General features: G+C 29.8%; 1 protein-coding gene across 2 annotated transcripts in view; it reads right to left on the bottom strand.

Annotated features, from left to right (window-relative positions):
* LOC135953277 (uncharacterized) overlaps positions 1–27,524 on the bottom strand; it is a 176,947-nt gene that overhangs the window by 18,337 nt on the left and 131,086 nt on the right. Inside the window, exons 1-2 of one of the 2 annotated variants that reach the window (XM_065503094.1) lie at positions 8,524–9,073; positions 3,845–3,917 (exon numbers count right to left, since the gene is read on the bottom strand). In XM_065503094.1, the coding sequence (XP_065359166.1) occupies positions 3,845–3,917; positions 8,524–9,002 (552 nt within the window). In that variant the 5' untranslated portion in view covers positions 9,003–9,073. Of the gene's footprint in view, positions 1–3,844; positions 3,918–8,523; positions 9,074–27,524 lie in introns of those variants that run through there. The other variant, XM_065503093.1, reaches the window with a different exon arrangement.

Consider the following 27,524-nt stretch of genomic DNA (forward strand, 5'->3'; position numbering starts at 1 on the left):
CTTTGGTTTAAAAACTTGTCTATACAAGATAATAAAATTTTATTTTATTTTTAAAATGCCTGTATAGGTTCTAAATCCTTTTAACTAAATTGATGTCAGACAGAAATCTAACAAAAAACTAAATATCCTTGCCACATGTTGTCTATTAAACACATCTTATGTCAATATCTAAACCCAAAGGCTTAAGTAAGAAATCCTTTTAACACTCAAACAATGTAAATATCATCAACCAATATCAAAATTAACCAAAAATTAAAAAAAACGCAAGTGTAATGTTTATTTCTTATTTTTTTTTTTGTAAAATCAACAAAATGTTTCTATTTTAGTGATAGTGGTGAAAGAAGGTATACAGAAGAAGTAACTAAAGAAGAGGAAAAAATTCTTAATGCCACATACTGCAAATGCATATTGTATAAATAATGTAAAATAATCAACGGATATAAAAATAGATAAACATCTATTGAATGGCGGAAAGTTAAACACCAGACGTCACATGTTTAAATATATCCGTTTTTGTTTTTGTTACAACTTATTTTCTTTCGGTTTTTTTTCTGTTTAATTTAGTACATGTACTCTTGTCGTCGACAGTTTTGTTATTTTTAATTTTTTTTTTGGAAGTGAAAGAAACAGAAACAAAAATCGAATAAATAAACATTGACTTTTAGAGTTCAGAAAACTCATTAATAATCCACACTGGTAAAAGTAGAGAAATTTTCTGTTTAAAATACTATAAAATTTGTTTAGTTTAAAAATATGTTTAATACTTGTAAGGACAGAGAGAGAGAGAAAATTTGAAAAATGTCAGAATACTTGTTGAAACCAGACAATTTTTGGATTAGCACAAAACTTTATCAGGTAAATTAATGAATTTCCTTGAATTGTTGGATATACATATTTTTTAAAGTAATTTTTGAAATTATCAAGAACATATTAATTCGTAAATCTGCTTATTTTGATATTTTTCCTTACCGACTTCAAACTTATAAATAACTTGCAGGAAATTTGTGGTTACTGCTAAAAAAAATTAATTTTTTTGTTATTTAGTGCCACAAATGGTTGAATATATCACGTACATGGCTTAAATCAGTGGTCGGCACTCAAACGCACCGAATCAGATAGACTTTTGAGATGTTCACAACACGACTGTAAGAGAAAAAGATCAAAAGCGAAACAAATTGGAGACTGTGATCCAAAATCACAATCCTAATGTGGCATGATCTGTTTTGTGCTGGTTTAACTGGTTAAAATGTATTAACTGAACAAGTGAATTCATATTAGATCTGAGATCTTTCAATTGACCCCTTTCAATGAAAATATCAAGTTGAAGTGATAGATGCACTTCATAGAAACGCTCCATATCGCAGTTCTTTGCTGGTTCATTTCTCTCTTTAATTAAAACAGACAAAATTTATTAAAAACAAATGAACGCAGTAGGGTCTGAATACAAAATAGAACGCCACAACAGAAAAATTCGGTTATCACAACCAAAATAGTTTTCTCTGAAAAACAAAATTTACTTTTCTAATACAATTTGAAATTTTGAATTATTAAGGCGCTAACATTAGAACTTCTATGCACACAGAAAACAGATTCGTAATAGCAACATAGAATTTTCGGTTCTAGCAACAGAAAATCTGTTGATAAAGAAGAATTTCGGTTGAAGTAACCAAACTTTTGTTACCACTTCTAAAATATTGTAGCCAAAACTGTAAAAATCGGTCTCTAGGCAGAATCATTCGATTGGAAACCAATTCGGTTACTACTACGAATCTTTTTTCTCTGTGTGGATATTTTTATTTAGAAAAAATAAAATAAAATAAAAGGGTGTCCTTTTTAATTTATTATGCCTTCTGTTTGGAGTCCGTTTTTAAATTATTTTTCTTATTTATTTCATTGTTTTTAAATTTTTCTGCCATAAAAGCTGTTGTTTGTTTACCTTTTGTTGAAAATTATCAATTCTACATATTTTGAAATTTCATGATGTTGCCATATCATTGGGACACTTGAATTTAAGACTGAAACACTCAACTGATATTTAAAATAGAAAAACTATTTGTGTGTTAAATATGTAGACTAAAACTGGACATTAGTCTGAAATATTGAAGTTGGAAATACAAAGAAAACTTTATATTTCAATACTGTCTCCATTAAAAAAAATAGTTTAATGGAAAAATCTATAGTTTTTAACCGATATAGGCCACCGAGCTTCTCTTTTTTTAATTATTACTTTATTTTTGCTTTTAATGGAAAATTTCGGACAAGGATCTACTCACATCTTTCCAAAATCAATATAGCGAAATGAAACAAGTAAGAGAGCTATATTCGGCTCTCTTCACCAAATTATACTTCAAAATAAAAATTTTAAATATTTTTAGGTGAACAAAATTTATTTTTTTTGCAGTTTTTTAATTTTTTGGAAAAAAAAATTTTCAAATTGATTTTTTTTTAAATATTTTAAATTTAAAATTTTTTTTTTTTAAATTTAAAATATTTTTTTTTTTAAATTTAAAATAATTTTTTTGGTGAAAAAAAAATTTGGGTTAAAAAATATTTTTTCCGATTTTGACCCATTGTAGGTCCAACTTACTATGGTCTTATGGTTACAAAGGTCTTTGAAATATCCATATTGTCTATATTAATGACTTAGTAATCCAGATATACAGTCAAAAATAGGTCAAAAATCGAGGTTGTCCTGGTTTTTTCCTCATATCTCAGCCATTTGTGCCATCGATTTTGCTGATTTTAAATAGCAAAGTACTCGAAAGCATGTCTGATTTGGATCCCGAAGATATCAGGGGTCTTCAGAAAATTGATTTCAACAGACAGGCGGACATGGCTTAATCGACTCCGCTATTTATAAGGATCCAGAATATATATACTTTATAGGGTCGAAAATGAAAAATGTAGAAATTACAAACGGAATGACAAACTTATATATACCCTTCTCACGAAGGTGAAGGGTATAAAAAACTGAAGTTTTATAAAATATTTGGGGTAGAAGAAATAAAAAATTATTATTATTCAAAATACTCTTAATAGAGATCCAACACTATTTTTTATATGTTTTGGAAACACTTTTTCTGCTCCCATTGTGGTAAATTTAAAACAGATTCAATTGTCACTTTAGAATCTCTAAGTAATCAATCGTGTAGTGGGTATAATTTTTTTCTGTTTACGCTACACAATAAACAATTTTATTAAACAAATTACACTAAAAAACAATCGAGTTAGATACAATTATTGTTTTTCAAAATACGATTCTGGATTGTCACTTTAGAGTCCCCAAGTAATCAATAGTGTAGTGTGTTTAATAATTTATTTAAACATTTTACTTTTAAAAGTAGTTATTTTTCTCAACCGGACAGTAATCTATTGCAGAGACAATTTCTACTAAAAATCCGTTTGTATCTGCTTATAGAACCCCAACTAGGATACATTTTAAATTCTGATTTTTGAGAGATGAGCCAAACTATTTTTATTTAAAATATCCTTTCAAATTTCATTTAATATTCCCTTGAATTCAAATCTAAAAAATTTAGTTTCATTATCTCTAATTGTATTTTTTGTTTATGTTTCTAGCTAATACTTCAATTTAAACCATTTGAATTTAATACCCCCCTTACTTTATGGGACACATAAACGTAAAGAAAGTCAAATACATTTTTAATTGGACAGAGTAATTCAATTTCAGTTTAGATCAATGAAAATTGAATGAATGAATGAATGAATGCATACATTCATTTGGTAAATGTTCCAAAGATAAAATTTATGTTCATTTTAAAAATAAAAGAAGCTAGCAACAAATTCCATTAAATTCATTAGAAACAACAGAAAATTCACTTACCAAATTTGTTGGAAAACCATTACGTATGCCAATGACACTAATACCGTCATTTGTTGTCGTTGTACGTGTGTATCTGGAAAATAAAGAGAGAGAAAAAAAACAGGTACAAGGATTAAAAAAGAGTAATTAGTGTAAAACTGAAATTTTCTTATTCTAGGAAATAAGTAAAACAAAGTAAATTTTTTGCACAATTGAAAAAAACGGTTAAAAATAATTTCAAAAACTTGAACAAAAATTGTTTATTTTATTTACATAATATTGTGTAAAATTATGTTGAAACACGCGTACAGAATTGAGTAATTTTAACAGGTAAATTCGGTGTTGAAAAGGTAGAAAAGGAAATATTTTTAAACCATTAAATTTTATGACGGGTCATAAACTTTTAAATTGTTTAGAAAACAGCTTAAATTTCAACAAAAAAAACTAATATTTGTTTTGCGATAATAGAAACAATGAAATATTTAAGTATAAAATAAAACCTTTTGCTTATTTTTCCGTAATTTATTTGTAAAGGAGTTAAATGTTTAAATGATAGGCAAGAATCGCAGGCTTGATTGATGGTGTGAAAATTCGAGAGAAATTCGTGCAAGAGAGATAAGTGTAGTTTCTGCAAAAACAAGAAGACCTCCCAGCATTTAATATCTGTTTAAGGATTCAAGGAAAAATAATGTTCGTTTCACTGCTTGAATTCTTATTGTCCTGTTTTAAACTCTTATTTTTTAAGAAATCCAACAAATTCTGGGAAAATCCTTAACAACAAATTTTAATCTTTTTACATTTTTCTTCAGCATTATTTCTTTACTGCAGTAATTACTAACGTAACTGTAACAGTTGGGTTTCCTTTTACAATTTTCCTCACACATTACCTTTTTTTGTTGCTGCTGTTGTTGGATATCTAATGAAACTACATTTATTTGAAGAGATTTTTAAGCCTACTTTAAGAATTTATTTGTAGATAAAGATTTCTAAGCATTTGAAAATTTCAAAAAAGAAAATATCGATTTTTCTTGTTTGTTCAAAATTCAATATGATTAGGCCTAGAGCATGAAGGATGTATTAGATGTAGATATTTTTGTATCATTTGCTTAGATTGACAGGTGAAAGATTTCCAAAAGTAGATTTAGGTTATGAAATGTATTCGTATAAAAAAAACCTGATTGCATGATGAATTCTTTTGTTTTTACTGTATGGTTTTGCGATCTTAAAGATTTGTTTCAAAAAAAAAAAACCAAACAGGAAATATTTATGTTAATACAAGTTACACAGAAAGAAAGAATATTTCTATTTTATTGTTTAACGGATTCTTTTCATAAACGATTGTAAAAGAAAATGCGCCAGCTGGAAAAAAGAAATTTAATGGCTGAAATAAAAATTCTACAAATTCACTACATATTATGGTTATGTAGGAGAATTTTAAAAATTTAGGCCAAAATCCTGATAGAACGTCATTAAAGAAGTTAATACAGATAATTTTTAATAAAATAGTTATAAAATCATATTTTAGAAATCAAAGATTAGGCCGATGTCGAACAAACTATTTAATTTGAAAGTTTCGTATTCCAAAACTAACTCATTAAAGAATTTACCCTTAAAAAAGTTGTGTGATAAATATAAGGGGAAATCATACTTCATTGCACACTACCCCTGCAAACCTTGCATATGTTAATCAACTACTGCCACTATTCGACAATACCGAGCCACTGCGTTTCGCTGTTTTTTCGAATATAATCGTGGTCGTTGTTCCTTACAGGAAAAATTTCTCTAACGAAGTCCAAAATCGGTTGTTATACCCAAAATATAGATGTTGTAAGTGAATTGATATTTCAAAGATCATCCTAAGACTTTTCATGAATTGGCAGTAAAAATATTTTCGATGGATACCATAAAACTTGACTATCACTAAAATAAGTATCTCGTCTAAAGGAATGTTCTATGAAAGTGCTTTAACTAAAGGGGTTTCCAATAAGTTTGGGCCGATATTAAAAGTCTGTGACGGCAAATATAGTTTGGCAGCGTCCATCAAATCGCTTGATTAATATTCAGTCATTTTTGGACCCAAATCGCCAAGTCAAGTTTCAGTAATGAGCAATACGTCCAAATGATAAGAATGTATTACCAAATGGGTGTTCTTTAGAGGACTTTACGCCGAGGTTATTATTCTTTTCTCTCGAATTGAACGGCATAATAGACACACAGCGAACACCACCATTGAACACCATCTTGAATTGGCCACCAAGATCGTGGAATTTACGCAAGGCTTTTTGTTGTGGTCTTTCCAGAAATCACAGCTCTATAAGTCATTACTAATAAGTCATTACCGACCGATGCCCTCATAGTTAACATAAACCAGTTCATCGCTCGAATTCAGCAGTCATTGAAATTTGGAGCTCTCGGATTTAAGGTTTTCTGAAATCTCAGGTCTATAAGTCGATACCGATGCCCTCATAACCCAGTTCATCACTCAAATTCAGCAGTGTCATTGAAATGTGGACCTCAATTCGCCCTTATTGGAAAACCTTTTGCATGATCATAAAACTCATCACTTGGTCTACACGAACAAAATGTCTATCAAATGAATTCTGGATCTATGCATATAAACACGAAAGTGAACTTCAAATGAATGTACAAAACTTTCAAAGCGAAAAAAAACCAACAAAAGTTAAAAGCAGATTAATTTTCGACTGTTTCTTCGGTTCTTCTGGTCATTCGACCGATAGGTCTCAACAACTTTTTTTTTGCCACATTAGCTTTCAAGCCTTTTCAAGACTCTGTGTGACTTTCACCTTATAAAAGTCAATCACCCCTATCGCGAATCAATATGTTCCCATTTTTCGTTCAACAACTTTGTTCACGTGCAAAAAATTCCCCAGGTTGTGAAATTTTTAGATGAAATTCTGTTACGAACAAACTCAACTATTGTGAATGAAAAGTTCATGGGAATATCACTATTTTCCCTTCAAGGGAAATTAATATTTCATGGGAACATGAAATATCACATGTTATTGCCGATAATTTGATGATCTCAAAAGTTCATGAACTCAAAAGTTCCACAACTTTTCTTATGACACAATGAAATAATTTTATATAGAATATGTACCGTTCTTCTGCTTCAAGTCAAGCAGCACAAAGTAAAGTTTGACTACTTCTCCACAAGGGATAGTTGAATCAGTAGCGATCGAAGAAACCCCCAGTAATGATCGCAGATCAAAACTATTAAATCCTGATCTCATAAGAAAATGTTTAAATTTGATCTTGAGCCTATAGTTCCTTATTATTGATGGGACTATTCAACAGTTTCAAACCTAAAAGATCAATAGGTTTGAAACCCAAAATTCTATAATTGGGAAATTCGCCAATTTGCGATTTAGTATTGAGCCTACAGGTCTTTATTGTTGATGAGACTATTCAACAGTTTATGTAACAATAATGTTGCGAATCCCAAATGTCTATCATAAGAAAATTTTCCAATTTCCGAATTAGTATTGAGCCTACAGGTCTTTATTGTTGAAAAGACTATTCACAAGTTTAGGCAACAATACGGTAGCGGATCCAGCATAATAAGGGGCTGTCTAGCCAATTAATGCGCTGTTTCATTATTTTCATGGTTGCCTAGGGTGTATTCTAAAGGACACCTGACATATCATACCCAAAAAAAGAACCATAATCAAATGGCGATATAGATTTCAATTATTAGTCTTTTAAAAAACTAGGAACCAACCCACATAACACTAGTTTCTTATTAAAACTAAGTTAAAATGGCACAACCGTGCTTTAAAACCAGACCTTTGTCTAGGTAAATAAAGATATAAATTTCATTCATGGCTAAAAAGGTCCACGATTCTCCAGGTAGTATCAAAATTGTGTGGTTGGAACAATTTGAAAAAACGGAAATTTGATTCTGGAGAGTAAAAGAAATCGAAGTAAATGTAAAATTTTGTGTATTTCTGGTTTAAGCTAAATTAAAACCGAGTTTAAAGTTCGTTTTAGTTTTGGAAGAATTCCGAACTTTCAATGAGGGAGTTGCAGGTTCATTCCCTATCAGTGTTCGTGATAAATATACATATAAATTGGATAATTTTAGTTGGAATTTACGATTCAGTTATCTCAAGTTTTTTTCATGCAATAGCAAGTTATTATTTCCGGGAAATCGAGAAAACAAATAAATTGCAATATGTTCATTATTATCTTTTATATTTTTAATAAATATTTTTTTGTTAACTTCTTTATTTGATCAGTTGTTTAAAAATATTTTTAATTAACAACCTTTTTTGTTTATTTTTTAATTGTTTCTTTAAATTTATTATTACTTTTTTAAATAACACTTTTTTCAAAACATTTGAAGGTTAAAATTTAAATTATCCATGATTTTATTTATTAATATTATTCCATTCTTTTACACATTATCATTTGGCTTCAATTATCCCTCAACACTTGATAATGTAGTAAACTAATTAAAAAAAAATAATATTCATTGATTTAATAAATGAACATGACGATATATATCGTTAAATAAATTTTTGATCATTGATAGAATTTAAGCCACAATGGCTTTTAAAAAACACGTATCCAATTATGAGCGAATGAATGAAAACAAAAAATCGGCTGTTTGTAGGCTCCCACTGAGTAAAAGGTGGATGATAATGTTGAGTTGAGTGGGGAAAAGGGAATATTATTTGTACCTTTGACGTCGCTGTTGTAAAGTAGAGGCAGCAGATGCAGATTTCGCCAACAATAAACAACGTTTTCTGGTCATGGTTAAACTTGCGGCAGCTGATGACGATGTTGCTGATTTTGTAGTGCATGAAATTGTTTGTTGAACAGAGGATGTTGTTAATGTTCTTAATGATGATGATGATGATGGCAATGCTGGTGATGTTATGGTGGCAGTTAACATTTTTGTTGGTGTAACTGTATAAGAACCTTTACGATTTAACATTTTATGTGTCAACAAAATGGAGGAGGACACACAGTAAGACAATGAATTTGAAATTATTTTACTAGGTTGCTCTAGCTGTTCTAGTTGTTGTTCTAATAAATTATTTTCACTTTTATGGCTGGTATTTAAAATTTGACCGTTTAAATTGCTTTTACTGGTTTTATTTTTATTTAAACATAAAGCTTGACGTCGTTGTGTATCACGCTCCCGATATGATACCATAATAAAATTGCGCTTAAAGTTGTAACGTAAAAATTCAACGTATTGCAATTAAATAAACAATGAAAAACATAAACACAAATAAAGGTTGTATTAAATTTTATCACTTTAAGATATTAAACAAAAATTTAACAACACTTTAATATTAAAATAAAAAAAATCTATTAAATTTGCACAAAATAAACTGCTTTGTGTGCTATTGCTGATTTATCCAATTTCGAATGCAATTTTCTTTTATATGACATTTTCGTTTGTTTTGTGATTTTTCTTTGCAGTTTCGGTTTTTACGCGCGCGTTCGTTTAAAAATCGTTTAACGATTTGTTTATAAATAATCCATTCATACGAAACGTTCGAGTAGACGTTTAAAATCCGACTAACAAAAATTTATATTTTTGTCATATAAACAGCTATAGGAGTTTTTTTTTTCAAAAAATATGTTTTGTTTCTATATCACACCATTTGTCTGAGTATGGGGCTTTTGTGTGTGTGTGTGTTGTGCATGGGTTTTGAGAAAATAAAGAAACGAAAATTGAAAGACCCTTCAGAAATAAAAATATGCCTGTGTTGTACTAAACTACACACAACAGATATTAAACATATGCCTACTATATGCCTCGGTACTCTGAGTTGTTGTAATGCACATACAATTTTAATGAAAAACAATACAAAACACAGACACACACTAGCAACAAATATACTCATTTTGAGTGTAAAAATTTTATTTGTTTCACTCTCTTTTAATCTAAATACAAATACACTCTTGATGGTTAAAAATATAAATATGAAGCATAAAGTTAGGGTAGGTAAAGTAATGACAAACTGTCGGTTAATACAACAACAATAAGAAATAATAATAACAATGAAAAAAAAACATTACCAACAGGCATAAAATAATGCATGCATACTATTCATACATTCATCCACACATAAACAATTTCATACTCGTTCTAGTTATAACAGAATTAGCAAAGAGTTCGTTCGTTCGTTTATTTTTACAGTTAATGCTTGATTTTACGAAGAGTAAACTACTCACACAATTGGCAATCGTTTAATGGCTGTGTGCTTGTATTTGCTAAGTACGAGAGAGTTACTTTAAAATGCACAAACAAGTCAAATCGTTTAAAAATAATTGGCACGTTTGCTGAATGAGGGGTCAGATCAAGGTCTATTAATATTTTATGTTAATGCAAATGATTGACTAGTGCTGCCAGATAAGAGAATTTGTAAATACATGAGAGCGATTCAAATGTTTGAAAATCTAAGCAAGATTTAAATTAAATAGAGAATACAGTTTTCATCGCTTGGTATTATTCAAAAACTGTGGCCGTCAATACTTACATTATTTTAAAATATTATTCAACAATGAAAATGTGTTCTCTCGTGAACTGCTAATTTTTTTACTAACTGCTGGATTATCAGTCTGAGGATGTCAAAAATTCTGGAAGTCTCTGCAGACAAGCCAAAAGATTTGTTTAAAAAAAAAAACTGTTCTTTTCTGCACAAATTAAAATCCTACATGAATTTTGAGACACCCTATATTTTGGATTAGGAGCTTGATAGATAGATTAATGTTTATTATACCAAACAAAGTAATATTTTTTCGCTTCACAGACAAGTTTCTGTTAGATTGGACTTAAAAAATAATATATGTATCAGCAAAAATTGGAACTCTTGGGTGCAAACAGTATTAACTTTTAACCCAAAATCACTGACTGACCTGTCGGTAGCCCCAAATAGAGCCCAGGTTAACTGTTAGGCACATTTCTAATATCTCATTGATTCCTTTTATATGATAGAATCTTTTAATTCAATAGCACTTATCAATGATATTAATCCTAAACTATCCTTGATAATAAAGTTAATTTACAACTGTAATATGAGAAAGAAGGCATGGTTTTAGTACGTTTGTTAAACTCTACTATAAACTCTAACTTTCATAAGGATCACATTTCTTGGACTCGTACACAAAATGAAAAAGAAACAAGTAAGAGAGCTATATTCGGCTGTGCTAATCGTATATACCCTTCACCAAATTATACTTCAAAATACAAATTTTAAATATTTTTAGGTAAACAAAATTTATTTAAATTAAATTTATTTATTTTATTTATTATTCCAAAGTTGTTTTTTCATTTTTTGGAAAAAAAATTTTTTCGAATTGTTTTTTTAAATTTAAAATTTTCTTTTTTGTTTTTTAAATTTTTTATTTTAATAATTAGAAAAAAACTTTTGGTAAAAAAAAAATATTTTTTCCCCGATTTTCAACTTACTATGGTCTTATATACGTCGTTGCAAAGGTCTTTGAAATATCTATCATAAGATATCCATATTGTTTATATTAATGACTTAGTAATCCAGATATAGATAAAAAATAGGTAAAAAATCGAGGTTGATCTGGTTTTTTCCATATCTCAGCCATTTGTGGCTTGATTTTGTCGATTTTAAATAGCAACCGAGCCGAAAGAATTCCGGAGATATTGATGTATGAATCGTGTATGTAAGTTATTTGGGGGCTTCGGAAAGTTGATTTCAACAGACAGACCGACATATAGACAGACGGGCATGGCTTAATAGACTCCGCTATCTATAAGGATCCAGAATATATATACTTTATAGTTTCGGAAATGAAAAATGTAGAAATTACAAACGGAAGAAAAACAGTAAGAAAAAACCGTACAAAATTTATAAATGTCTCTACAAAATAGAGTAACTTCGGGTAATGTGGACTACCGTTTTGTTTTTTCTAAATTTTGGCCACAATATATATGGATATTAAAAGAGTTGTGAAGCAATAAATTAGCTAATGTATTCTCTAATGGTTTTTGCAGTTGAATATTTTTTCCGTTAACCCGGCAATTCCCATACCCTCGCCAAAGGGAGAAACAGTTTGTTTTTATTAAAAATAGTAAATATACGTCTAGTTTACACTATAAATAAGTTTAAAATAAAAAAAAATGTAGCTAGTTGCGATATTATAGCGGGGTCACCAATAGGTGACACTGGGCAGAGAAAAAATAATTTTCTGAAAATACTTGCTGATATTGTTAGCCTGAATATCTAGCAGTATTTATTAAAAAAAATTATTGTGATACTTAACCGTTTGGCATTTTTATAACAACTTATTTATCATAAGACACACACCAGTATGTTAAAATCAAAAACACTGCTTAAAGATTTTTAAAAATCCCCTAGTTAATAAAATTCTAGCGTTGCCAAAATAAAATCTGATATAAAACAGGATCTTATCTGTATATAAATAATATCAATATTTATCAGTGATATCTGTTTCTATGTTTAAAACTACCGTTAATCTTTGTCACCTGTAGGTGACACTGGGAATTGCCGGGTTAAAGGATAAACAATTTATGTGAAAATATTGTAAGGAACCCAAAAATCAGCATTAAAAAAATTGGAGGGTAATATGGACCACTATATGAGGCTAATGTGGACTAGTATTTAATACATAAAATTCATGAACCAGCTAATCATGAATGATTAAAAAATTTAATTTCAATATATTTTTATTAATACAAACTAAAAAGTCGCGTTAGTGGCTTAGATAGATTGCTTACAAAGTACATAGTTATTGTCGGGTAATATTTACCAGTAGTACCCCAGTAAGCACCAAAGCCCCAAAAATTCAAGCACTTGAACATTTTGTTGGAATTTGACTTGAATGCAAATGTAATTATACTTTAGACATGAAAAATATTTGAAAATTTATTTATTTTTCAAACAAAAAACATATGGCTTAAATTTATGTTTCCTTTTTACTGGAGAATGCTATTGAAATAAAGTGTAATACAACTGTAATTCAATTGCTTGACTATAATTCAAGGCTTGAATTACACTTGCTTTCAACTTGAATTCCAGTAAAAATGCTTATTGGGTACATAATCAAGTAATTTAAGTGGTCCACATTACACGAACTTGGGTTACAGTGGTAAAAAGTTATTTTTACCTAATAATCTAAATGTGCTTAAATTCTTACCAAATATATGCAAAACTACGTGTCCACTTTAACTATATAAAACAACCAAACATTAAATTCTACCAAGTAACTGTACCAAATTTTGTTTCTTACTTGAGCCGAAAAAAATGTTGAGCTGTCGCATTAATTTCAATACAAGAATAAAAAGTCAACATATTAATAACTCATGAAAGCAAATGTGTAATTGTTGTTTCAAACAAATTGTAAAATGTACGACAAATCAGTTTTATCATACCTTCAATAGTTTCTGAAAAAAGACACTGGTCCACATTAGACGCATAGTCCACAATACCCGAAGTTACTCTACGTTAAATTTACCTACACATTTGGTAGGTAAACACAGGCGGGGACGGAAAGGGTTATGAGAAAGGTGGATGAGAACTACTCATCTTTTAAGGCCATGAACAAATCAAGCCAATATCGGAAACTCTGTCCTAAAGTGAAGCATTCTGCATCGATCGTAACAATTAATAGTCGACCGGGACACGGTTTGGATTATAAAGTGGGTAGGGCAAAATTTCCCAACCACTTTATTCTAAATACTTTTTGACAGGTATTGTAACAAGTGGCCGTGCGTTGTCATGATGGAATATTACTGTTTCAATCTGTTGCGTTCGGTACAGGTTCCCTGTGATGATCTGGTCAGATTTCAGCAGCTCATACTAGATACGACTCTTTTGCTCCCACCAAATACAGAGAATTACCTTAGCGCCATGGATATTTGGCTTTAGTGTCGATTCGGCTGGTTGGCCGAGATTCACATACGATCTCTTACACTTCGAATTATTGTAATGTATCCATTTTCCATCGCAAGTAATGAATTGGTGCAAAAATAATTTTCTTTTATAGCGTTCAAGCATCATTTAGGACATGCAAAATCGTCGTTCAAGGTCTCTCGGTTTCAATTCGTATGGGACCCAATTTTCCTGATTGCAGCCAATGATTTCGCAAGCTCTTGTTGAGTTTTACAATAATCTTCATGGATTAATGCCTCCAATTCTTGGTCTTCAAACTTTTTTGACTGGCCTGGGCGATCTTCGTCTGCTGTATCAAAATCACCACTTCTGAACCGAACAAACCATCTCTAGCACATTGAAACCGATGGAATACATTCACCATAAGCTTTTGTGAGAAATCGGTATACAGCTCTTTTTTCAAATTGAAAAAGGAAAGCAAAACTTCCTGCATATGACGATTCGTTGGTACAAAATTCAACATTTTCGAAGCAAAAAAAAACATTGTAAATCCAACATTTTTAAGTCATACATCAATAATAAGATTTTAGCACAAGGAATGTTTTGTAGTATTCAGTCGAAAAAATATATGAAAATTAAGCTGATTTTTTTCTAACTAAAGACTACCTTGAATATTACTTTTTGAACTAAATTTATCAACAAAAGATTTATTGTTAAATATTTTGTTTTTGGTGTAAGTCACTTAAAATATACAAATAACTTAAGTGCAGATAATTTGCATGCAAAACAAGTATTTATTGCGATATTTATCATTGAGTTTGGCACAATTCTTATTCAAAAAGAGTAGAACCAAAAATTAAACTACAGTAAAGTTTAGATCATTTAACAACTGAAGCAAAGAAATATTTTTTTAATATAGGCATGTTTAAATTTAACTAAATATTTCTACAATGAAAATTCCTTGAAATATTTTGCTTTAAAAAGTTTCTTTATGAATTCATTCCTTAAACTTCTGCTTAAATAACCTCTCACACTTCAAACTGACAACGGACCGTGATTGTGTGTGTGTGTTTCATATATTTTCATTACTTCACTGACACAACTGTCATTTCAAATTTACTCCATACAACAGACGGCAAAGACTCCTTTTTGTTCATTGTTTCAGTGAAAAAAGAATCTAGTAATTTATCAAACAATCTCGGATAGAACAAAAACAAAACAAGTATGGATGGTTTCACTAACAAATCTAAAATAAAAAATCTGTGTATAAATTTCTTTAATTTAAAAAATCTTTTGAACACAGCTGTTTTAGTTTAAAAAAAAGCTTAAGAGCGCGTAAAACTAAGAGAGCTATAGGGACAAACTAAAAAAAATGCTAGTGGATTTTTAGTAGTATAAAGTGGCATGCAAGTTTTTGTGGCATTTGTTGCATATTTCAAGCATTATGTTATAAATCCAATAGGATTACTTATGCTGCATTAATAGTTTTTTATTTGTTGGGTGGTGGTAGAACTGATTATATTATACAGATGCATTTATTTATAATTCATTTATTTTTATTGTTTGTAAAAGTAAAGGGGTGAAATAGAAACTCCCAACATTCCTTAGGGAGTTTTGTGTTTGATGTTCACACCATCAAGTTCATTAGAAATTGATCTGATTCTTATGATAGTATAGTTAAGACAGACAGATTCGTTTATGATTGTGATTTATTTCTGTTGTTAAAATGTTAAACATATGAAATACATATTAATGTTATTGTACATATCAAATAAAATCTTTAAGAGCATAAATAATTTACAAGATTTGACAGTCGTTTATAGAGTTTTGTCATGTTTTTTTTTAAATGTCTTTGAGGAAATAACTCCGTCAACAATAACATTGAAATTAATACTTAAGTCGTGGGCAAATTCTGATCATGCCCCTGTTTCAGTTAAATGTAAAGTGGAGCAATTTAAAAATGATTTTTATAGCATTGTTAAAATAAGAGAGAAAACATGTTTTTCTCTCTTTGACAACTATAAATTTGTTTTGGTATATAGGGATTTAAAATCTCCGCATGATATCGTGTTTACAACATCGGTATGCAAGAACGCTATGTAAATTTAAGTGAAATTGAAAATATGCTTATTTTGCAATAGATTGATTTCATTGGGTTACCTTGTCAAAATAAGGACCTGAAAATTATGTCCTCATTGCGATAGTTAATGTTACGGAAATCTATCTAAAAATCCGAAACTAATCAACAGCTGATTGTATCGATCTTTTAAGATAAAACAAATCCATACCAAAGTTCCTTCCATACGAACATGAGACCTTATACACGCAGAGAAAAAATATAGTTGGGCATGGTTACTGTAACCATTTCAATATTGTTACAAGTTTTTTAACTATATTATAGTCACAGTAACCATTTACATGATTGTCATATAAATGGTTACTGTGACTATAATATAGTTAAAAAACTTGTAACACTATATAAATGGTTACAGTAACCATGCCCAATTATATTTTTTCTCTGCGTGTAGTAGAACGATTAATTTGGAATTATGAATTGAAGAATAATGCAAGGTAACATTTGTGTTATATAAAGTGAGCTCTCAAAATTCGTCTCTAAATTGTGCCTTGTCTTTATTCGCTGTTAAAAAAGTCTATCGGAAATTTGTTCTTACCAATGGAATAATTATCAACTGTCAAACTCTTCATGAACGAGGAATATTCGCGATTATGTTTTCAGATGATTGTTTTAATTTAAATTTATTATTCCGGCTCAAGTTCATTTATATGTTATAACTCAAGGAATACTTTGAAAAAGTAATTTAAACTATTTGCTGACAGAACTTTTATACCTACAGGCTTACTCAGCAATCTTCAGTTGTATAAGTTCTCTTGTAAATAAATCTATTTAACTCTCCATTATTGGGATATAGAATTCGGTGATTTTTTTTGGTTGAAATTTACAATTAAGCTCATTTTCATATTCAATATTTGAGATTCTGAGCCACTGAGAGAGAATTAGAGTCAGAGAAATATGCCGAACAAATTCCACCGCCTCGGCTACGGTGAAAATTTCATGAAATTACTCAGAAACTTATACTAAAAAGTTGACTTAAGATGAACTATTTTCGGGGGAACTTTTACAATTTATCTGGGGGGCTAGTTCAGCTGGCTTATAGCCCTTCGGCGCAGATCTCTGATCCACGTACCATTTACATCCAATCAAAGTAACTGAGTGGCGCAACATTTACGCCGGAATTGTTATTGGGCCTCATCTTTTCGAGGAAGTATGATCAAAGAGCTTTAATTGATGAGTATGGGATTAGACGGGAGGATATGCTATTGCAATAGGAATGTACAACTGCACATACACTTGCAGTAATAGTGATGTTTTGGTGATTTGGCAAACAATATTTTGATCATATTTCTCTGAGAATGCAAATTTCCGTAATTCAGCTGAATAATTTGGAGACGTGGTTGCGGTGTGAGTTGTACGATGATGAATTGTCAAACAATTCTGAATAAAAACAAGTAAAAATTTTAAGTATTTTTAGGTAAAAATTTTTTTTTTCAAAGTTGTTTTTTTTTAATTTTTTGGAAATTTTTTTTCGAATTGTTATTTTAAATTTTTTAAACTTTAATTATTTTTTTTAAATTTAAAAAAAAAAATTTTGTTTTTGAAATTTTTTTTTCGGTGAAAAAAATTCGGGTTAATACATATTTTTCCGGATTTTAACCATTGTAGGTCCAACTTACTATGGTCTACGTATACGCCGTTGCAGAGGTCTTTGAAATATTTATCATTAGATATCCATATTGTCTATATTAATGACATAGTAAACCAGATATCGGTCAAAAATCGAGGTTGTCCTGGTTTTTTCCTCATATCTCAGCCATTTGTGGACCGATTTTGCTGATTTTAAATTGATTTGGATCCCGAATTGACAGAAAGACGGACATGGCTTAATCGACTCCGTTATCTATTAGGATTCGGAATATATATACTTTATAGGGTCGGAAAATTATATTGTGGAAATTACAAACGGAATGACAAACCTATATATACCCTTCTCACGAAGGTGAAGGGTATAATGAAATGAAAGTATGACACCAGACACTCGTGGTCTGTGGAAAAAAACCTTTAAAGAAATATCCCTTTACAAGAGAGGTTATCATGTAGTGCAATGTTTTGAATCTAGGACAATATCTTATGGGACGAAGAATGGTGAATGATGCAGTCTATAATATGTAACATAGACTTTATAGCACAGGTCCGGTATTAGTTAAAAGATCAGATGGACCGAAGTATATTTTACGCCGTTTAAAAAAAACTGATACTCCATAATGTATTTTTCGACACTTCAAATTAGCTCAGGTCATGAGAGTTCACATGACCTGAGCACCGGGATGACTGTGTTAGCATACAACATTGAGTCTTGCTTGACCTCAATCAGAAATTATAATAAGATCACGATTCATGTTTAGTCTCATGGCACCAATATGTGTTTAGATCAAAGGACAACAAACTGAACACTGATGACCAGAACATCAAGACTGTTTGATTACAAAGCTGATGATTGTGTTAACGTATAACATTGGGTCTAGTGTTCATTAAAATCGGACCGAATCAGAGATTGTAATAAGATTACGATTTATGTTTAGCCTCACGCCACCAACTTTGGCCTATAACTGAATTAAAATGAATGGCAAATGTTGTAGTTATTTGTCGAAGAATATATGTAGAGAGAAGAGCCATTAACAAAAATAAGAAATAAGTTAAAATACAGGAACATGTACATATCAACAAATTTGGAATTCAATGGTGCCATTGAATACCAAATCATAACCGATAATTTTTCATATTTTAAATAGTAATTATAAAAACGATTTTTCAACAATGACATGATGTTGAAAATGTGTTCGATATTTGATTAACACAAGAATAAATGATTGTTTAGTAACTTTCCTAAAACATTTTAAATTATTATATCAATCACTGCGTTATTAATATCTAATATTTTCTATAATATTATTATTCAAATTTGGAAATCATTGGGAGAGATGTTAGTGTCAACAGGTGTTAAGAAATGTGCAAAATTTTGTAAATGAACCACAACCGAGGACTATTTTTGACTTTAGATAATGATTCCAAACATATTAATGTATTTTGGGATCATTATCTCATGATAAAGAAATTTTTCGATATAAATCATTTCAGAATAAATCATGTTTCAGTAGCTTTCTTAAACATAAACCGCATTATTAATTTTCTTTTAAACGTTTCCTTTATTTGCTATTATTTTTTTAAATTAAAATCGTTTGCTTCCAAATTTTATGATTCATAACTTTTCAATTTTAAAGTCATTTCCTTTCTAAAATAATTGTTTGAATTGGAATATTAAAATAAGAGAAAAACCCATAAATTGTCAATCAAAATGTTCAAAACATTAAGAACAAAAATTATTATTATTTTATGATTTATGGATTTAACACCTTTTTATGACTATCAAAAAAAATACCAAACAGGTAAAAATTATAGACAAATGAAAAATATCAGGTAAAAATTACAGAAAAATACACTCAAACTCAACAATTGCATAAATTGAGTGGAAAATACTCTCCCACACACACGCACATAAATCAAAACAATCACTCAAACTCCAGAAAGAAATTTTGTAAAGAAAGGAACATGAAAAAAACACAAAGAACAACTAAGGAAATGATTATTAATTAAAGGAGGAATAAATAAAAAAGAAAAGAAATGAAATGAAAAAAAAAACTACAACAATTTTGAAAGAATTAAAAACAGCTGCCCTTTAACCATAACACAAGTCTTAAAAAGTGTTTTTGTAAAAAGTAAAAAAAAAGAAATGTAGAATTGACGACCGACTGTGCAAGTAAAATGGTTCTTACAAAATACCGCCGTCTGTGTGCCTCGTTTAGGGAAATAAAGAAATATAAAAAAGAATAATGTTTAAACATGGATACGTACGAGTAACCTTTAAATAAAAAAATGAATAAGAATAAGTATTTAGTTATAGAAGATACATTTAAGGTTTTGTAAGATACAAATGCAATACAATACGGAATATAAAGTATATTTGGTTTAGCAAAGACAGCTGTTAAAAAGGGCCATTGTGTTATTGTCGTGGCGTGTGCTCTGGAGAAGACAATAAAGAATAATTTTCGATTAGTTTTGAAGCTACATATTTTTTTTAAAAAAAGATAATGCTGCAACCAACCACTTGTTATTCTTGTAATGTATTAGAAGAAACAGCAAGTGTCTACAGTTTGTTTTTTAAGAAAAAAAAAACTTGAACAAAATTTAAAGAAATCTGTTCTAAAACAGCTGCCTATTTTCCAGAAAAGCATTATTTAAAGTGGTTTTGATTTGTCTATTCTACTTCAACAGTATGCTGCAAGCTGTTACAGGTGTGTGTACTATTCTTAGATAGTTGCAACAGTGACCCTACATCATATTTCTCATAACACGCACTGACACAGATTTGTTTTGAAGCTGTGTAACAAAAATGCAAGTATTTGGAAAATGTTATGTCAGTGAACATATATAGGAAGACTGTGACTTTTATTTTAATTTGCAGAGAAACTACCCTATACAAAACTTGTTTCTCCTTTAAAATGCCATAATCAGTTTTTATTTTATAAAAGTTTCGGACAAAATTTTGCCGAATACCGAGTTTTGGCCTAATTCGAAACTGAAAATTCTGTGATTTTTGTTTTAATGTACAGAGAAACTACCCTAAAGAAAACATGTTTCTCCTTTAAAATTCCATAATCTGTTTTTTCTTTATAAAAGTTTCGGAAAAAATTTGTCGGAATAATTCGGTCGGACTCAATAAAACAGCGAAATACAACCTAAATTTCGACAATGCTTCAGAGGTTAGTCTAAAGTCTAAAACATGTAGAATATACTTTAAAGCTCCGGCTCATACAAAGGCGATGTATTCTATCTGCGGTACAACCAGTCAAGAGATTAGATGTAGCTAAGTATCTCCAACACCCTTTTAAAAAACAGATGTTCCAACTCACATCACATTGAACTCTCATGAACAGAACATTAAGATGATCGTTCGATCAAGATGTGATTCTTGAAATTGACCTTATTTGTACGACCCCCATTAGATCATGATTCATGTTTGCCCTCACGGCACCAATTTGACCTATAATTTAATGAAAACGAATAATAATATAAAAACCTTAAATTTTTCATTTGTTTCTTTTTTCACAGATCACGCACACTGGTGTCATACTGTAATCTTATTATACCCTTCACCTTCGTGAGAAGTTTGTCATTCCGTTTGTAATTTCCACAATATCATTTTCCGACCCTATAAGGTATATATATTCTAGATCCTTATAGGTAGCGGAGTCGATTAAGCCATGTCCGTCTGTCTGTCTGTTGAAATCAACTTTCGGAAGCCCCCAAATACACGATTCATACATCAATATTTCTAGAATTCTTCCGGCTCGGTTGCTATTTAAAATCGAGAAAATCGGTCCACAAATGGCTAAGATATAAGGAAAAAACCAGGACAACCTCTATTTATGACTTATATCTGGATTACTAAGTCATTAATAAAGACAATATGGATATCTAATGATAGATATTTCAAAGACCTTTGCAACGACGAAAAAATATTTTTCAACCCGAATTTTTTTTTCACTAAAAGTTTTTTTTCATGTTAAACAAAAAAAATTTTAAAATTAAAAAATTTTATAAAAAACACAATACTAAATTTTTTTTTCCAAAAAATTAAAAAAAACAACTTTGGAAAAAAAATAAATTTTGTTTACCTAAAAATATATAAAATAAGATTCGGCACAGCCAAATATAGCTCTCTTAATTTCGCCTAGATCGTGTGATATCAAACTTCTTGAATTTTTTCTTTGGTGGCAATGCTGGAAAGAGTGATCGAAAATGGACCCATCCGAATGGACCACCAACAGTAAAAACTTGTATAACTATGTCCAAAAAATTAGGCATTCATTGGGTGAGATTTGGCAAATATGTTAATGTCAAGACTTGTTAAGATTTTTTGCAATGCACTATGGTCCCAAATCGATTTTTTTGGCAAAAATTAAATTTTTTTTTTTAAAAATTGTTAAAAATTAATTTATTTTCCTAAAGACAATACTCCAAGCAATCAAGAAAATATATTTAAAAAAAAAAACAGTTGACAACACTGCTGGTCTGCTAGGCTTCCAAAGTTCAAACTTTAAACACGTATTCTTAAATTAGTGTTAAAACAGTATTACAATTGTATAACGAGCAAACCTTAAAAAATAAAGTTATAAAGTATTTCAAAAATGGCAAATGTAGCCCAAGTTAAGTAGTTCTATGTCATATTTTTGAATTTTATTTTTGTTGAGTCCTTGTCGTAATTCTTGATATTGTGATTGTGTAGTTTTATAGTCTCGCCATAACCTATAAGTTCCGTGGACCAAAAGTTGTGTTTGGGCACGAACTTGCATGGAAGTTTAAATGTGGAAGTGTTCGCCAAAGTGATTATTTTGAGTGTATATTCATATCTCTCCAGCATTTTTCAGCAAACACCCACAATTGTCATTTTATTTTAGCACAATTTTTGACTACCCGTACCGACATGCTTTCGGATTGGACAACTAACGGGAGCAAATATGATGTAGTAATAGAATGGGTTCTTTAAAAAAAATCAATAAAAATCTGAATATTAACAAAAAAAATTAAATAAAACTAATATATATAATTTTCTTTTACATATAAAAAAAGAGTTCAGTTTGGATACCTTCCCATTTAGTGGGCGTGGTCCAATTGACTATTTTTTGTTTAAATTTATTTATATGCCATGGACATTAAATGTGCTGAAATTAAAAGCTCTGACATGATTATTTTAATTTATGCCATAAAAACTGGATTTGAAACCATAGTGCAATGGCATCATTATATCATGTTGAAAAAATCTGAACCTTACCGTTTTTAATTTGTTTTTTGGTTACTGCATTACCAACTACGGCATTACCAAACAGGAAAGAAAACTGCAAGATGAAGCTAATAAATGTGAGTTATGTATTTTCAAGCCATTAATGAAACTAGTGAAAAATGGTATGATTGACATATTATATACCAACAATTTACAAAAATATGATTTTATTCGTGAAAAAAAAAATCCGCAAAAAAAAATATTAAAAAAAAATTCGGGTAAAATATATTTTTCCCGATTGTCCGTATAATTTTTTTTATAAATTTAACTTAAATTTTCGTGTTGTGTCTTTGGCCTCTAAATTTTTAGCAGAATTCCTGTCAGGAACTTTATGAGCCTTGTATGTTTTTAAACCGGCATTGGCTTTAACTTTTCGTACAAAATAGTCCGAGTACTGAGCTAACCGGACTGCTTTCCTACAGGATGTGTTGGGAGCTCTTTTGAAAATGTTTTCTATTTGTTTTCTATTCAACGGACATACTTTTTAATAACATTGGAATCAGTTTGATGGCAGACCTTTGATTATTTGGCCAACTTTCAAATAATACTTAAAAATTTTAATTAAAAAATTGTGTTAAGATTTTTTTGATCTCGTCGACTCCGCTATCTATAACGATCCAGAATATATATATCGAATCGAAAATGATAAATGTGGAAATTACGAACGAAATGCCAAACCTATATATGCTTTGCCACTTATGGTAAAGGGTGTAAAAATAAAAGTCAACCATGTAAAATTGTACTGAAACAGGCTCATAAACAAGATTCGCTTAGTTTCGGTTAGGACGAATTCAAATATGTTGGCCGTATATTAGGTTTGGAATCTAACGATTGTAAAATAGTTGTGCCGCACAACAACAGAATTATTAAGTATTTTATGATCATGTTATTAAAAAGGCCATTCATTAAATATTTCCAATTTTTTTTTGGGGAAAAAAATTTATACAAAAATGACTTTTCCAGAAAAACAGGACTATTAATTAAAACAATATACTCGTACATGTTAAAAATATGTGTACGAACAATTTTCTCTTTTTTTCCGGAAAAAATATGCTCATTAATATTACAAACATCGACATGGTATAAACATACGAAAATGTGTTTATGTAAATTTTGAATAAATTTTTACAATGAAATTCTCCCAAAAAGGATGTTTGCATATCCTTCGAAAAGAAATAAAAAAAAAATACAATAACATGTGTTTTTTCCTATTGGGTTTAAAATTACTAAAAATCTTCTCACATACTCGTACATGAATAAATTTCTCAACATCTTCATGGGATTTCCAGTTTAATTTGCACAACTCTACTACAAATAAACTTACATGTGTAAAACTGTTAACATATGAAAGTAAGACGAGGAACGAATGCAAACTGTAAGAAATCTCAGTAACTCGATATGAGGGTATTTGCTAAGTAGAATGGAGGATACACATGTTAAGGGAGGAAATTTTTATAGTTTTTGAAGTCTGTATTTTTGTTTTTTTAGGAAGTTGCAGGTGTGTTTTGTCTATTTTTATAATTGAAGTTGTAGTTTCTTGAGTACCGGATATTGGAAGACAGAGAGACGTTTTAGTTTTAAGAGGATCCTTAAGTGGAGTGCATATTTCCTGTTGCGTAAAAGAAATGTTGAATCTGTAAATTAAGTTATAAATAAGCAGAAAACGGCACTAGCATATCTTTCAACATAAATGTTTTAACTATTTGTGAAGTAGTTATTATAAATCTTTGTAAAATTTAAAAATTCTTTATGTATTATGGGGGAAAAAGTTCAATGATCCGATAAACCAGAGATTTTCAATACAATTTTAAAGGAAATTGTTTGTTAAACTCTTTTTAGTATTTAAAAAGATGTGTAAAATTAAGAGCTTAAGAGAAACGAAATTAACGTCTTGATTTTATGATAAATTCTGTTTTACTTTAATATATTGTCAGTGTTCTTCATGGTTTTATGCTTTAGGTTAATTTTGGCCCCATGTTAAAGGGTTAATTTCGTTTCTTTTTTCGATGTTATTATGAATACCGGCCTTTAGGATATATTTTTCTCAAGTTTCATAAAAATCTACCGAAAAATATATAATATTACTCCATGTTTCCAGGAAAAATACTACAGATTTTTACCCACTGTCGATCCGAAAAGGTATCATTATATCGCTCATTTGCTGCAACAACGTCATAACTAAAAATCCGGGTGTTTTGAACTGAGTAATACAAAATATGCGCCGTGGCCGTTCTTTAGTCCTTCATATAGTTTTATCAGTTTCAAAAAAAGTCAATTATTTTTTGTATGAGAGTGTTTTTTCGTTGTAAACGTCAAAATTAAAATTCATGTTTTCTCGTATATTTGACAAGTAAAAATTGTGGCTAAATACAGATTAGAATGATATTAATATCTACTACTTAAATCAGGTTTTATTTCTGAAATCGCATGATTTGTTGATAATTTATTTAAGAAATAGTGAAATGTCATAAAACATTCAAAGCCGTTTTTCTCGAAACGACTTTTTTTGAATTAGGACTTTGTTGCAGCAAATGAGCGATATATTCTAAAGTTAGTGACTTAGTAATCCAGATATAGATCAAAAACAAGTAAGAGAGCTATATTCGGCTTTGACGAATCTTATATACTCTACACCAAATTATACTTTAAAATAAAAATTTGAATTTTTTTTATGTAAACAAAATTTTTTTAAATTTATTTTATTAACGAAAAAAAAAATTTTATGGCAAAAACATTTTAAATTTATTTGTAAAAAAATTGATAATTTTTTTTTTTTTTTAAAGAAAAAAAAATTGTGTTAAAAAATATTTTTCCTGATTTTGGCCAATTGTAGGTCCGATATACGCCGTTGCAAAGGTCTTTTAAATATCTAATATAGGATATCCAAATTGTCTATATTAAGGACTTAGTAATCCATAGATTAAAAATAGGTCAAAAATCGAGGTTGTCCAGAAAAAAGTGGGTACTAAAATTATTAAATATTTTCAACAAAACCCAACTTGGTCTTACAGAAAGTTGGCCAAACAATCAAAGGTCTTCCGTCAAACTGATTCTAATGTTATTAAACAGTATCGAGAGAACTTGTCCGTTGACAGAAAACCTGGTTCAGGTAGAATGAATGGTCCACATGATGTTTCTAAAGCCAATAAATAAAAAGCATTTTCAAAAGAGTTCCCAACAAATCTGGTAGGAATGCAGTCTGGTTAGCTCAGTACTCGGACTATTTGGTACGAAAAGTTAAAGCCAATGCAACTTTAAAAACATACAAGGCTCATAAAGTTCCTGATAGGAACTTTGCTATAAATTTAGAGGCCAAAGACAAAGCACGGAAATTGAAGTCAAATTTCATTAAAAAAACCTGCTGTATAATGGATGATGAAACGTATGTTCTAGAAATTTTTTCGTAGCTTCTGGGTCAATATTTGTATGTTGCTAATGCTAGAGGGAATGTTGTAGAAAAGTTTAGGACCCTAAAGCATACAATTTTCCCAAAAAGTTCTTGGTATGACAAGCAAATATGAAGTTACGGCAAAAGAAGCAAACATTTGTTACAAAGGGCTCTAAAATACCGAAATTTACATCAAGGAAAGTTTATAGAAGAGGCTATTTCCATTCATAAGACTTCTTAATGTGTCACCTTCGTTAGAAGGGTATATATAAGTTTGTCATTCAGTTTGAAATTTCCACTATATAATTTTCCGACCCTATAGATAGCGGAGTCGATTAAACTATGTCCGTCTGTCTGTCTATTTATTGAAATCAATTTTCTGAAGACCGCAGATATCTTCGGGATTCAAATCTTCAATAATTCTGTCAGACATGCTTTCGAGAAGTTTCTTATTTAAAATCAGCAAATTCGGTCCACAAATGGCTGAGATATGAGGAAAAAAACAGGACAATCTCGATTTTTGACCTACATATATCTGGATTACTAAGTCATTAATATAGACAATATGGATATCTAATGATAGATATTTCAAAGACCTTTGCAACGACGTATATAAGACCATAGTAAGTTGGACCTACAATGGGTCAAAATCGGAACAAATATTTTTTAACCCGAATTTTTTTTCACCAAAAAAAATTAAAAAAAAAAAAATTAAATTTAAATAAAAGAAATTTTTAAATTTAAAAAAAAAAAATTAAATAACAATTCCAAAATTTTTTTTCCAAAAAATGAAAAATTAAGTTTGGGAAAAAAAAAAAATTTGTTTACCTAAAAATATTTAAAATTTGTATTTTGAAGTATAATTTGGTGAAGGGTATATAAGATTCGGCACTGCCGAATATAGCGCTCTTACTAGTTTCTGGCCCAATTTGGCATCCTTTCACTATGGCAAGCAAGGTCTTAAGTGGTACAATAACAATAATGTGGTATTTGTACCAAGAGAGTCAAATCCTCCAAGCTGTCTGGAGTTAAGGCCAGTGGAGAGATATTGGGCTATTGCTAAAAGAGAATTCAAGAGCACAAAAAGGTGTCCAAAAGTGTGGTAGATTTTAAACGGAGATGGTCTACCTTTTCGTACAAAGTGACAAAAAGCATTATAAAAACCTTAATGGAAGGGTTTCCGGAAATGGTTCATAAATTCATCACTATTGATTAGAACTATAAAAATAATAATTTTGTAAGTTCAAATAATAATTTCAATCAAATAAAAAAAAATCAAAACTGTTGCTTCACTTTATTATCACGAATGCGTTAAATCGGTCCCAGAGCCATTGCGCCACCAGTTAACATTAACCCTTAGACATACACATAGGTCTGGTCAGACTTTTTTTTTTTTTTTTTTGCAATTTAAACGACTTTGCGATATCACTAGAGACTTGATTTTTCAGGTACCCTCTTAAAATTTTCTGTTT

Source organism: Calliphora vicina, chromosome 3, assembly GCF_958450345.1.
Source record: "Calliphora vicina chromosome 3, idCalVici1.1, whole genome shotgun sequence".
In the NCBI taxonomy this organism is placed as follows: Eukaryota; Metazoa; Arthropoda; class Insecta; order Diptera; family Calliphoridae; genus Calliphora; species Calliphora vicina.